Source organism: Dioscorea cayenensis, chromosome 6 (assembly GCF_009730915.1).
Source record: "Dioscorea cayenensis subsp. rotundata cultivar TDr96_F1 chromosome 6, TDr96_F1_v2_PseudoChromosome.rev07_lg8_w22 25.fasta, whole genome shotgun sequence".
Lineage (NCBI taxonomy): Eukaryota > Viridiplantae > Streptophyta > Magnoliopsida > Dioscoreales > Dioscoreaceae > Dioscorea > Dioscorea cayenensis.
Genome location: NC_052476.1, coordinates 14,519,516 through 14,535,052, shown reverse-complemented (window position 1 = coordinate 14,535,052; position 15,537 = coordinate 14,519,516). Strand labels below are relative to the sequence as shown.

The window sequence follows — 15,537 nt, the reverse complement described above, 5'->3', positions numbered from 1 at the left end:
TAAAAATAAACACTATAACAATAATTGGCTTTTTTTAAAAAAAAAATTATAATTTTTAAAAATATTTACTTAAATGTACATTTTTTAAAATATTTACTAAAATATGTAAAAAGTACCATGTATAGTACTTGTTGACATGTTGCTTTTTCGGATTTCTTTTTAATTTATAATAGGTTTTTTTATATAATATTTTACATTAAGAACCTTATAAATTTTTTTAAATTATTTTTTTTCACAAAGCTACTTAAATTTTACAATAATTTTTTATATTTTATGTTTAAGTCCTTATACTTTTTTTAATTTAAAATTTTTCTCACAACCTTATTTAAACTTTAGAATGAGTGTTTTTTTCTCACAAACCTACGATCATCAAAAAATTCAATGCCCTGTCAAATCTGCAACCACCAATAATTAGGATAATTAAATCTGACAATTGTCAGATTTATGATGGACAAATCTGTAACAACTAGAAATTTAAATGAACAGCCATAACATCTGATGGTTGAAGGGTTTTAACTGTTAAAATTTAAATAGGGTTGTGGGAAAGAATTTAAATTTAAAAAATTATAAGGACTTAAACGTAAAATATTATATAAAAAACCTATTGTAAAATTTAAATAGGGTTGTGAGAAATAATTTAAAGTAAACAAATTTATAAGGACTTAAACGTAAAATATTATATAAAAAATCATTGTAAAATTTAGATAGGGTTGTGAGAAAAAAAAATTAATTTAAAAAATTTATTAGGTTGTAAATATAAAATATTATATAAAAAACCTATTATATAATTAAAATAAAACCTGAATAAACAACGTGTACAAAAAGTACCAAGCATGGTACTTTTTTTTTGCCTATTTGGCAAATATTTTAAAAAATGCGCATATAAATAAATATGTTTTTTTAAAAAAATATAATATTTAAAAAAACCACAATAATTTAATAGATAATTAAAATAAAAAAGTGAAATAATGAAAATGATAAATAATAATTTTAATATCAGTCAATATAAAGCTAAAGCATGGAGGAAGTAAAAAAATATATATATATATATATATAGCAAATTTGTGCTGATATTAACAAGTTAAAAAAACTAATGAATTTGTGACATATAAATAAATAATAAAAATAAAAATATGAAAGTAAAATATATATCTAAATTACCTAAAAAAAATAAATGAGAAATAATATATTTAAGAAAAGAGTTATAATATTTAACACATTTATATTAAGCACATATCATAACCTTCATATATTAGATTCATGGGGGTACATTATTAATGTAACGAAACACATCCATATCTACATTTTTAACGCATCTATTCCTAACATGATTTAATTTTTGTAGGGTCCATAACTGTAAAAGCATGTAATCTAATCGTATTATCAATATAAATAAATATATTAAAGCTCTAAAAATTTCCTAGGAAGAAGAAAGGGTGAGCATGTTGAATTTTTAAGTTGCAAAAGCGAAGACCCGTGAGAAGTTGTATTGTGAAATAATAAATGCAGTGTGTGGTAGTAACTACGAGTAGGCACAATTCTATGCATTACTTTCAATGGCTGCATGCTTGCCATAAATAATCCTATGAATTTTACATGTGTAACCCTGTAACAATTCACAATTCTCTCTGTGCATGGTCTAAAATTCTTAATTCAAATATAAGTCGTTTTAGGAATTTTTTTTTTAGTAACAAAGCAATATTTATTTATTTATTTTTATAATTTTTCTTTATTTAACTTTTTAAATTATATAAATAAAAAGAGTCATGTTTATAGTTCCAAAAAAAGTATGGGTGTAAAAAACAGTAGTTTAGTCATTTGGTTTATTTTTATTTTAAATTTTTAATAAAATTTATTATTATTTTTAATTTTTGTACAAGATTCTTAAGTGATTTGTATTTCAGAATAGATGAAATACCATATAAATACTGTCTTGATGATAGTAAGAATTGGTTTAAGTCCTATTTGGGAAAAAAATAAATTGTCACGAAAAGGGTATATATTTGAAATAGACAAATCAAATAAATATGTTAATTAATATATTATAAGATATTAAAGGTAATTTATTTTTCTAAGCACACACTTGCATGTAAATAATGATGTGCTATGGGGGCATACATGTAAATATGATTTTCGTTTGGTGCATATAAAATTATGTACTTTCAAGGTTTTATTTATCCATAAAATTTCACACATAAAAGAGAGGATTCCATGAATGGGAAGGCTCTAGGTATGTGACATTGGACACGTGCATGTTAAGAAGATAAAAGCCAAGCCCCTTCAATAGTGTGACTCAGTCATGTCCATGCAAACATAGCTCACGAGTGTGCACCCAAATTATTAAATAAAGGGATTTTTACCTTTATGCCCTTGGGGAAAAATATTATTTCTATTTTACCCCAAGTGAAATATTGGATTTATGAGTGCTTTTTCTTGAATTAGTAATATGATATTTATGGTTTCATGTAATTTATATAAAGTAAAAATGTTAAAAAAATTTATGATAGTTATTAGGATCTTTGTGTTACAAAATTTCTTCAAGATTTCTAAATATGTTCATTTTTTTCTCCATATGTTTTTAATTATTATTATTTCTATATATTTTTGATTATAATTAACTACCTATGAACAATTCAAAGTGACACCATTTAAATGATCCAAAAATTTTACATGAGTTCATTGGGTTGGGAAATTTTAATTTAATTAAAATTAAAAAAATAAAAATATTTTAATTAATATTAATTTAATATATATATATATATAACTTAATTAATTTTATAAAAACAAAGAACATGCTAATAAACTCACAACCAAACAACCCCATATACTCTGTTGAGTCCAACTGCTCAGCAAGCTTAGAATCTCTTTCATGAGGGGTATAGTATTTGTGCAACTTTATAGTTCTACAAGGGCATATATGTAAACAAAAAAATCGCTAATAAAATTCCTCTCCTTATATATAGTCCTGACTGTGCTGCTCCAGGATTGATAACAATATATAGCACCATCTATTCAGAACAACAACAAGAAGAAGTGTTTGTTTCTGCAGTGCTTAGTGGAGAGAGCTCATGTCTCACATAGCAGTGGAGAGAAACAGGCGCCGCCAAATGAATGAACACCTCAAAGTCCTACGTTCCTTGACGCCACCTTTCTACATCAAAAGGGTAATATTCAATCATCATACATACATTAATTTATCCTCAAGCCTATAAATAAACTAAGTTTTCATTGCTAAAAATTAATTTGATGAAAGGGAGACCAAGCTTCAATAATAGGAGGAGCAATAGAGTTCATCAAGGAGCTGCATCAAGTTCTTCAATCCTTAGAAGCAAAGAAGAGAAGGAAAAGCATAAGTCCTAGTCCTACCACACCAAGTCCTAAGCCTCTCTTGCTCCTCCCTCCACCACAGCAAATGAGCCTGAGCCTGCCTTTGGACAGCCCTCACTCCATTGACACTTTGAAGGAGCTTGGTGCAAGCTGTAACTCTCCGGTGGCTGATGTTGAGGCGAAGATTTCCGGCTCTAATGTTCTCTTGAGAACACTATCTAAGCGCATTCCCGGGCAAGTTATCAAAATCATCACTGTTCTTGAAAAACTGGACTTTGAGATCCTTCATCTTAATATTAGCAGCATGGAGGACACTGTGCTTTACTCCTTTGTTATCAAGGTACTATAATTTATCAATCTTTGCATATATATATATATATATACATATATATATTTGTACATTTGTTTCAATTGGCTTTGATATTTTAAGATTGAATAGATAGAGAACATGTGGTGGTGATCATATGGTTCTGAATTATTTATATATGTGACGTTTTTTTCTTTCTTGTTATTTTATGTACAGATTGGACTTGAATGCCAACTCAGTGTGGAAGAACTAGCCCTTGAAGTGCAGCAATGTTTCTGTCAGGATGTTGCCTACTAAACATATATATATATGTTAGGTTTCTTACAGTTGAAGCACAAATATATATATATCTATATATATATATATCAAAGATATCTATCAAAGACGGGGTATAAGATGTTATGAGAACATATATGGTAGTGGGTAAGCTTTCAAGAATATATAGGTATGAAATAACAATATTATTCTCACTGCTTTCTTTAGTTCTTAATAGTTAATTCCATGGGAATGAACAAGTATTGGATTCTGTTTTGTGTGAGTTTTTCTGCAGCAGCCACTTCAGAAATTAATTTGAAGCTCACATATATATCATGTAATTTTCTTGTGGAACTATTACTGATAATAGAGTAAATGCGCGGAAAACATTCAAGAAACCATAAAATTTAAACATTAAGACCTACTATATCTATAAATTAAATTATTATTGTATATAGTTTTATCCTAACTTAGGTGGGTTTATATATATATTTTTTATATCATAATTAATTTTAGTCTAACATGGGTGTACATCCTCTTGAGGAAACTGTTTATTCAAAACCTTACTTTTTTTTATAACCTTAATGTAATTAATTTATACTTTTTATTATTAATATATTGATATAATTATTGTTTTTAATATTATTGATGCATACAAAATGACTGTTTACTTGGTAATAGTTCTCAGCCATTTAATATAAAATAATTCATGCTAACAAGTAGTATGAAAACTAATCATATAATCGAGACAATAGTGTCATTATCAAAATGTTCATTCTATATCTATCGTTACCACATACATAACTGCTATTTAAGAGACTTAATGAAATCTAATAAAAAACTACATATTTATACATCAGTAAGTCTTCACCACATGTAAGATAGCGTTTGGTTAGATGTACTTCAAAATGCAGTGTATTTTAAATTATAGTGTAGTTGAAAATCTTTGTATTTGAAAATACAGGAGAGTCAAATCTAGTGTTTGATTGGATATTTTTAGAGTGGTGGATTATCAAATTTCACTACAAGAAATACAGGAAAAGGCAACGGAAATATTGCTACGGATTCGTTCCGTTGCTATTTTTATACATTGGCGACGGAATTAGCGTCGGACTATCAACGGAATGAATCTTCAGAAGTTTAACTTGTTTTTATTACATTTCCAACGGAATTGTATAATATAGCAACGGAATGTTGATTAATAACAACGGAAATATAGCAATGGATTTATTCCGTTGCTATTCCTTTGTGAGAGCTTACGCGTCTTAATTTTCCCGCGAAGTTTTGTTGCTAACAAATTGCTACGGATCCGTTCCGTCGATATTGGCAAACATTGGCGACGGATTCAGTTTTGAATTACCGACGGAATAAAACATCATAAATCAACTTATTTTTATTACATTAGCGACAGAAATGTAAAATATAACAACGGAATTTAGATGAATAGCAACCGAACATAGCAACGGAATAAGTCCGTTGCTATTCCAAAATTTTTAAAAATAAATAAAATATTATTTATTAATATTTGAGATTTATAATTTTTATTTATACATTTTCACTTTATAAAAATATTTGATTTTCCAATTTTATAAATTAATTTATATATATAAATTAAAATATTAAAAACAAACTTAAGTCTTAAATTAAATATTATTTGAAACCCAAACTTAAAAAAATAAAATATTATTTATTAATATTTATAATTTATATATTCTAATTAAATCAATTTGATTTTTTATTAGGTCACATGACCCACTAACTAATTCTTTATTCTTAATTTTTAACTAATTAATAGCCCACTTAATTAAATAATTGATTAAATTTTGAAGTTTGGTGTCTCCCAAGAAAACAAATTTAAAGAGACATGCATCCAATTGTAATGAAAGGCACTAATGAACCTGTTTGCCTCCCTTGTTTATTGCATGCATGGCTCTTTATCCTTGGACCATAGCACTACCAAGGAAGCAACACCATGTGCATCTCATATGCCCAACTCTCAATCATGGATCCGGATCCAATCTAAGTTTATTATTATTATTATTATTATTATTATTATTATTATTATTATTATTATTATTATTGTTGTAATAAAAAAATTAAAATAATTCATAATGCATTCAAAATATATAATTGAACCTTTTAATGTGTACATATATAATCAAAAAGTTTGTAGCTTACCACCTTTTAAAATAAAAATTAAATTATTAAAAATGCAATATATTTTGTTCCTAATTAGAATATAGAAAACATGGAATCTTAACCACAATTTGTTATTTTAAAAAAAAAACCTTTAAACCTTTAATTTTGAGTTGGTTTATATTTAATTTTTATTTATTATAAATCTAATTTAATTCGATCTATTTAATCAGTCTAACTCATATACCATAACATAATCATCATACCACAAATATTTATACACACAATGCGAATTTAATTCTAAAAAGATTTTATCTTAAAACTTCATTATTAAAAAATATATTAATAATTTATGTAATTATTTTGTTAATAAAAAACATACTATATATTTTAATTATTAACTAATAATTATATCCACCCTAGAAGCTTCATTAACTACAATTAAAGCAATCAGGAAACACTATATGCACATTATTATATAATAAAGATACAAAAGAATAAATAAATAAATAAAAGCTTAAAAGCTTGGATTTATTGAAGTGTCCAAACTTAAAAAAAAATTCATGCTGGGTTTATTACAATAAAAGCTTTTTACAAAGTTCAATTCATTATGATATAAACTAAATAAATAAATAAATAAAGGAAAAAAAAGAAAGCCCAGTTCCCTCTCCTTTTTCCTTCTTCCCTCTCTCTATCTCTTAGTGTCCGTGCTTTCCTTTTTCCTTGGATCTAGGTTTAGGGTTTTTAATCCACCCTAACATCTCGTCGATCGGGTTCGCTCCAGTCATCTACAACATCTCCTCTCTCCGGTGCGCGACGACAAACTCATTTCATGATCTTTGGCTCGAGAAAAGCTTTGTGATTTCTCTCTCTTTCTCCTGTGCAATTGGGAAGCGAAGAGGTTTTTTGTGGACTTTTGGAGGTGGATTTGGGAGAAGCTAGGGTTTCTTTGGGAGTCTTAGAGGTGAGGTTTTCTACTGTTTGTTTGTTGTTTTATTTTTCTTGATGGTTTCTTTTTAATGTCCGAACTTTGGATTAGGGTTTGAGGGTAGGATTGAACTATTTGGATTTTGATTGTTGTTTTTTTTGGTTGAAATGGATGTGAATGCGGGGTTTAGGGTTTATTTCGGGGTTTTGATTTGTGAGGGGTGTTGGAATTTGTCTTTTCGTGATCATTTCTTGTTTTTGTGATTGGTAGTTGGCGGATATAGTTTCCAGAAGGTGTAAAAAAAAAGCACAATCTTTCATTGATTGTTCATAACCTGGTAATTAATTTAATGGTTAAATCAAATGTTCATATGAAGCAGCTAGCATCCGGAGAATGGGTTCAGATTCAGTTAAATCAGGTTCATGAATTAGATAGATTGGATTTAAGAATATATATAAGTTTTATGATTCAATGGAAAAGAACTTTCATTAATAATACATAATATATACTTGGCTCAAAGTCACATTAAATGATCAAGACAAGAGAGTGAAGGAAAGTATTAAATGTTACTCATTTTTCTACAATATCTCAGTCTTTGTTTTAGTTATTAATTTCACTGGGATCATGAAATACAAGCCCCAGTATACCAACTCCTTTGGCGGGACATGTAGTAAGTGAGTGTCATGTGCCTTTCAAATTTCCTGGGGAATTGCTTTACCTTATCTGCATAACTGGACTGGTTGCCTTCCCAGAATGCAGTGTAGGGCTTTTGCATTGATCCAGCATAAAATATATTAATTGTCAGATCTTCAACCTAGTAATAAGGTTTTAGTTACTATTTCATTGTCCTGAAACAGAAACCTCATGCAGTATATCCGCTACTATGGAGGGACTAGTTGGTGGCATGTGTTAAGTTATTTATTTATTTATTTATTTATTTAAATAGGTTATAATTTTTGCTGATATAAATTTTTTTTTTTTGAGTGCTTTCTTTTGAATCTTTTCATTCCTTTATATATATATATATATATATAACACTTTATATCATCCTCGAATTCTCGAAAATTTTTCCGGATCTGTACATAATCCTCGACCCGGTTTGGTTTTACGTTAGTATTCTGTAGGAATTAAATAGATGATTCTGTATGTATTATCACCAATTAGCATTATTATTGGTAGTAGCTTCTCGCAATTGGACATTTGGTTGGCAATTTTTTTGCTTCGACTCCTATGATCTACTTTTACCAAATCTCAACCGAAAGACCTCTTTATTCTAGTTGTTATTATGTTAGACATGATTGGTTTTTGAAGAGCAAGTATCATCTCTAATATGTTTGTAATGTTTAATTTCTCTACCTTATGTATATCTATATATATATATATATATATATATATATATATATATATAGATATATCGAAGATTATTATCTATAGGTTTATTTTTAAACAAATAAAACAAAAAAATGATTGTGGTGTTAGCTAATAATAATATTGAAAAATTTTTAAACAAAAAGTTTAGTTTTGAAATTTCATTTTTAGTTTGTTAGATTTGTTTATTTGTTTGTTTTGATGTTGTAAGATCATATAATTATCTTAATATTTTTTTATTGTTCTTTCAATTTTTAATAATATTTTTTTCAATTGTTTTGTTACCTACACCAATGGCATAATACCCCTTATTAATAAGAGACATAAGAAAAGTTCAATTCTTATGAATTTGCGTCCATATTTATTAGGACAATAAGAAAAAATTTGCATATATATATATATATATATATATATATGTATATATATATATATATATATATATTTGTATACACACTGACATACTCACACACACAGAATTTTGATTGTTTTTTTCACATGCTATTTTTCATGTACACAAGCATCTTTTCCACTGTTTTTCACTATATGCACATGCATGAGTTATCACATTAATTATACACAACTCATCAAGATGATGTTACATGGATATCTTTAATTTAACACCAATGTTCTTTTAATGACATTTCACTTTCTTCATATCACCACAAGCATCTTTTCCACTGTTTCATTAAGCCTTAAGAAATGCCATCTGTCTTTCACTCATACAACAAACATATATTATATCTATGTATTACTTCTTTAGTGTTCTGATATCATAAGCTGAAATTAGGGCCATGATGCATTGCTTTAGTATTCATGGTACTATATAATGTTAGGTGAAAGCAGGGCATGATGCATATTTTTCTTGTGGGCATGATTAGACACGTCTACTTTTCCATATGTTTAAAATAAATATAAGAAATACAGTATTATATATTTATATATATACATTCGCATTCACATATAAAATACTCCTTTTCAATTTAATTGAAAAACATTTCTTATGTAGGAAGAAGAGCTTCAACGACCAATACAATATCCAGAATTATTTGAGAGAACTCATAAACGGTCAAAAGGAAGTGGTGATTTTGTAGACAATAAATCCAAAGTTGTTAGTGTATGTTAATCATTCTTTAGGTTGTGAATTGTTTACTTCATATTTTGGCAAACTTAAATCAATTAATTTTTTTTTTTTATGTTTTTCACTTGTTATAGGAGAAATATCAATCTACATTATCTGAAAAATATGGTGATAATACTTCTGATCGTCCTGAGTTTGATCCAGAAGCATGGGCGTCATCAATTGGAGGAAAGATGGCTACACGCACGCATGTATATGGGTTTGGCACCATGGTTAATTCTAAAGCATTATTTGATACTACTTCTAGTGCAGCTGCATGCACAACTAACTCAGTTTGTGGTCCTTCCACTAGTACTCCGCATATGAATACTTCTCTTAATGATGATAAAATTGTGAGTTTAGAGGAGAAGCTTGAATCATTGACCGGTGATGTGAGTCAAATGAAGAATGCTATAGGTGATATAAGCGATTTGAAAAATCAATTTCAGATTATGATGAGTTTCATGATGGAGAAATTTGGATCAAATATGCCTCCATCAACAACTAAATGATTTTAGGTATAAATTTGCTCTCACTTATATTAATTTTTTGTGTTATATTTATAAATTTCTAGTTAATATTTAATTTGATGGATTTTAAATTTTCTTGGTTTTCATATAGGAAGACATTTGGGCAAGAAGATGGGAATAAAAACTCAAGGTAATTGAATATACCTTCATATATTATTTTTACTTTGTTTGTTGTTTACAATTGTATTTTTATAACAATTTGATTTGATGGACTTTAAACTTTTATGATTTTTAATAAAGGACAATGGTCAAGAAGAGGGAACAAAAAAAAACTCAAGGTAATTCAATGTATGCTAATGATGGATCTTTGCTTAACTTTGTTTGTTGGTGATAATTGTATTGATGGATTAGAAAATTGTTGATGATGGATTTTTCATTGTGATGTAATGTTGGAACATTTGTATGGATTATTTGTATTTTTGGTATGAATGAAATGATGGATATTGGATATTTAATGAGATAATTTGTTTTATAGATCATTTGTATGGATAATTTATATTAACTGTATTTGTATGGACAATTTTTTTCATTTGTGCAATAAATTGTGCAGGTTGTATGAAAAAATAAATTTCATAGCTAATATCTATAATAATCAATAACAAAAAATAGCAACGGATATTCCGTTGCAAATGACAATGATAAGAGGATAACAACAACAGAACATCCGTTGCTAAATGGACAATAGCAACGGAAAAAAAAAGAAATTTGTTGCTAGTAGGAAAATAACAACCAAAATTCCGTTGCAATAAGAAAAATAGCCACGGAACCAAATAAAGAAAATCCGTTGCTAGTAGAAAAATGACAACCAAAATTCCGTTGGAACAAGAAAATAGCAACGGAAAAGAGGAAAATCCGTTGCTAACGGAAAAATAACAACCAAAATTCCGTTGCTAAAAGAAAAATAGCAATGGACATAATATGGATTTCGTAGTTAATGAGAACATAGCAACGGAACTTTCATTAAAAATAAGATAATAGCGACGGACATTCCGTTGCTAACATAAGAAAAATATTGTTAGTAAAATAAACTTTCCGTTGCTATAAGAATAATAGTAGCGGAATAGTCCGTTGCTTTGCAAACATTGCGACGGAAATATAGCAACGGAATTTTTGTGAACCTAAAAAAAATGAATATTTTATTATTATATTAATGACGGAGTTCTTTTGTTTGTCAACAGAAGTGTCCGTCGGCACAACATAAGAAATAACATCAGAATTTTATAATACCGACGGAATTTGAATAGCGACTTGAGAATAGCCGTCGGAATGATTCCGTTGCTAATTCCGTTGCTAAATATATCAGCAACGGAAATGTAGTCTTTAGCGACGGAAAAATCCGTTGCCTTTTCCTGTATTTCTTGTAGTGTTTTGTATTTGGTCGGAGGAATTTGAAAATCTAGATTTGAAAAGTTCATGTTCGGTTTGATGTATTTAGAGGTTATGGATACCCGTGGTGAGGTTACCCCCACCTTGGGTGACCAACTGACCATAGGTTTTGCTAACTGTAAAATACCCCATTAAATTCTGTTAATTAAATCAAACAATTGTTATATGGATAGATTAAATAAAATAATTGTTGACTTAACTAAATCCATGGGCTTTCAAAATACATGTGACTACTTAATTATATCCTAACCTAGATAAAATATTTAGGCCTCTAGATAGGCATATCTTTGGTTGGGCTTGATAACATGCATGTTATATGAAATGCGTCTATTGAATCCATGGTATATGGATTAAAAATTTTCAACATACTAATTTCACAAAGAAATTATATCTTCAAGCCTTACAAATATATTAAAAGAATTACCTTTTAATATACCTTTGAACTAAATTCATTTGTAATGGAAAATATTTTAACATGCAAAGCTCCTTCAATATAGTGCAGAGATAATTTCTAAGACTGAAATATGAGTTCATAGTTTAGAATCCATAGTGGATGCTTTGATTGTAGGTTTTAGTTTTCCATGTTAGAATTTTTCAAATCAATAATGATTTTAAGTTTTTTAAAGCCTTTGGTTTCCTATTTTCTCATTGATTCAAGTAGATCCCTTGATTTTGAAGCACAAAAAATAAACCTAGATGGCTTTATACATGAAATGCTTCGCAATCAAAATTTTAGTTGAGAATTTGTTGAAATATAATGAAGAAAAAAACCAACGAAGGTGCATCACAATCCAAACCAGAAGAAGTATAGAGATTTTTATCATCCGACATAGATACTTCTTTGTATATCTATAGGGCAAATAAAACTAGTTCATGATCAACTGCATGAGAAATAAAAAACCATTTTATTATGACCTAACCTTTAATAACACTAGAGATCGTCTAATTTATAGTAAGAAATGCTAGAGGTCGGAGGTCGTTTGAAGCTGAAGATGGGAAAATGGGAAAGGGGTATGCTTGTGATAAGGATCCAATGATCCTTTGTCCAAAGGCTCACGTGATGGTGTTATTGGAGTTCCAAATACTGAATTTGGAACTACACCTAATTAGGATGTAGTTCCAAATTCACCCAAATCCACTAGATCAACACTTCCAAACCCAATTGCTTTTTTTTAAATCCACCAAACCAAACAATTGACTTGGAGAAATTATGTAATTCCACCTACAAGGACTTTCAAATCCACCAAAACAAACACCTAAATGGCATGAGATCTCCACCACAAATGAGGAAATGCACCTAGTTAGACGACTTCATGCTAGAAAATAAAATCATAGAAGATCAAAATTAAATTAAATAAATAGGAGTAAAAATCAACGTAAGAGGGATAATTATTGTTATGAAGAATTTCTTATAGTCTCTACATTTCAAAGGTTTAATTGAAGCGAAGAAATCATCAACCCAAATCTTATGGAAGTCATCATTCATTTCAAAGAACATTCGACCTCTTGCATTATCTCCCATCAAGTAGTGGTATACAATTCCAACTTGTTGTGTGGAATAGCCATGCTTTTGTAGCTTCTTATGTTCAGCAGAAATCTCTTTTGTAAAGCTTAGTGATCGGCTAGATTTTACTAATTCAAAAGCATCTTTGGTTGTGGTAGGAAATTCATGGATTGCATCATCTTCAGCGTTTACCTTGTGCCTTTCTTTACCTTTCTTTCTTAATTGGCTTGTTGTTGGCATGGGTTTAGCAGTGCCGGCTCAATTTTGGATCAATGGTGAGGCATTGCCATGTGCACCAAGGGTGAGACGTTTCTAGCTCCATGCTGAAGTTCATTTGTATGCAAATCGGATTTTTAAAGTACATAACATGACAACAACTAGCTTTATCATTGCCACATATAACTTCCAATAGGTCATAATCCTCAATTGGTTTATTCAAATATGGCTAATCTTGTGTCTGAACTTGTATGTCAATAAATAAATTTTAAAATCATCAAAATATTTGAATATTTAAGATAACAAATAAACATGCAACATAACTATAAGTACCTTAACATAATCTCTATACTCCGCCTTACCCATAACAATCATTTTTAGGTCGTTGTTCTAGACCCATGCCACTCATTTCTTTCAAATTTTTAATTTTTGTGCACCTTTACTATATTATCCATGTTATTCTCTATACTGTCACCTTAAATGTGTCTTTTATTGCTCGAATAGCATGAATTACTTGTGAGTTAAAACCCTTATATAATTTTAGTCATTCCTTAACTTGGCTAGACATAAATCATATAAAAAATGGCTTTCAGATGGTGTCCATCTCTTCAGATGCTTTGTATCCTTCCAATCTATAATAATAAATAACACCCAAAAAATATGGCAATTATTGATTTGGCATAACATGTGAAGTAATAAATATATAAAAGCAAAGCAAAATATTATTCTAATTGAGCAAGTATAAAAAATTTGGTTGTGTAATGGTAGGAACCAGTAACAAAATGCACATCACTTTTTTTTTTATATAAATACTTGACAATGTCTAATGTAAAGTAAAGAAGTAAATATTCATTACGAGGTTACCATACAATAAGGAAACAACAAAGGAACAAATGAGGCCTTAATTTGTCACAATTATCTAGGAATGTAACTATTTGTTGGCCCACATTTCAGCTGTGATTTGATCATAGTGCCTCTTCTCTTTGCTTCCTAATGGTGTTTGTGAAGGTTGGTGTATTATCTAATCTTCCTTAGAGGGAATGAAGTCATCTTGGCCACCATTGAGGATGTAATCTTGTAAGATATAACATATCAACATGAGTTCCACTTATGTCTTAAAAAGAAAGAACCCCCTCAACACCCCCCAAAAACTTTAAAGTGACCTCTTAAGGTACCAAATGCAAATGCATGGTCAATGGAGGTACGCACAACTGAATATTGTAGGTTAAAAAATTTCTTAGTATTTGTAGGGGTCCGAAAACCAAACTCCTTCAGGTGATACCTCACACCACTATAAAGGTGTATAAAATCTGGTTGGTCTTTGTCGGTAAATAACGAAGTTAAATACCATACAAGACTTTTAACCCATTAGGTCTATCAAGTGCATCTCGAAGAAGTAGAGAACCATGTGTGATCTTTCTTAATTAGCGAGAACATAACTAAAATGCAAGCCAAATCAACAACTGTAAGGACATTTTGCTTTGGGTGAAATTTTTTCCCCTAATATGTTGTTATTAAGATGTTAGGGTAGTAGCATGAATACATGTCCTGTCCCTGGCCCCAATACAATTGTAATATTAAATAGTTTATGTTAGAATAAATCCTAGCTTATTATATTAATTTGACATCTAATATTAAAAATATTTTTCAAGGATATAGCTTGCTTCTCGTTGCTATATATGGTTAGGTTTGTGTACTTGGTGGTTGCACGCATTCATGATGCAACTCACCGATTGGATATAATACACGATTGAAGTACCTACTAACTCTCTCCCTAGACCTTAAGAAATTATGCACAATAATACGATTTTGTTGGCTGTGTTCTGTGTAAGAAAATTAGTAATTGCTCATTCATGCTCAATTATAATGTATCACCAAAAGGCCATTTGACATAATATTGAGCCGAGGTTGAAAAACATAAACTCGTCATGTAAACTATATTGATACTAGTAGTGTCATTCTCATCTATCAACATAGACAATTACATCCCCTTATTTAATTCTAACCTTTCATGTGATGGTTGTCTATAAATTCTTCATTCGTCTATTTTTTTTTCTAAGCAATAATAATATAAGGCCACAACTAAAACTATTACTTGCAATAGGTATAGTTCATCACCATCCTTGAAATGATCCATCTAATGTAAACTTGCAAGGAATTTAAATAATTTCAAAGTATGAACAAATAAAAAAACATGATGAATAATATCATTTTATAAATATTTTATAATTAAACTAAATTCCAGTCCAATCTTTGCAATCACACCATGCATAATAAGAAGTCTTCAAACTAATTACGGTTATCATAAATACTCTTTAGAAACAATTTTACTAACATGACCAATCAAATCAACATGGTTAATCAACAAGAAAGCAAAAATGGGAAAAAAAAATCCTACATTAGAATCAACACAACAATAATTAAAAAATTCAAATAAAAGCTAAGAAAGTTCATTTACAAATA

General features: G+C 29.0%; 1 protein-coding gene and 1 long non-coding RNA gene across 2 annotated transcripts; both read left to right on the top strand.

Moving 5' to 3' along the window:
* Window positions 1-3,016: 3,016 nt before the first annotated feature.
* On the top strand, window positions 3,017-4,165 carry LOC120263856 (transcription factor MUTE). The gene is made up of 3 exons (XM_039271831.1): window positions 3,017-3,164; window positions 3,254-3,667; window positions 3,851-4,165. The coding sequence occupies exons 1-3, from the start codon at window positions 3,069-3,071 to the stop codon at window positions 3,929-3,931; spliced, it is 591 nt and encodes a 196-aa protein (XP_039127765.1). The 5' UTR covers window positions 3,017-3,068; the 3' UTR covers window positions 3,932-4,165.
* A 2,719-nt stretch (window positions 4,166-6,884) lies between these two features.
* On the top strand, window positions 6,885-10,396 carry LOC120263947. The gene is made up of 5 exons (XR_005537189.1): window positions 6,885-6,989; window positions 9,328-9,435; window positions 9,534-9,956; window positions 10,060-10,098; window positions 10,209-10,396. It is a non-coding gene; the product is annotated as an uncharacterized LOC120263947 (long non-coding RNA).
* Window positions 10,397-15,537: the final 5,141 nt, after the last annotated feature.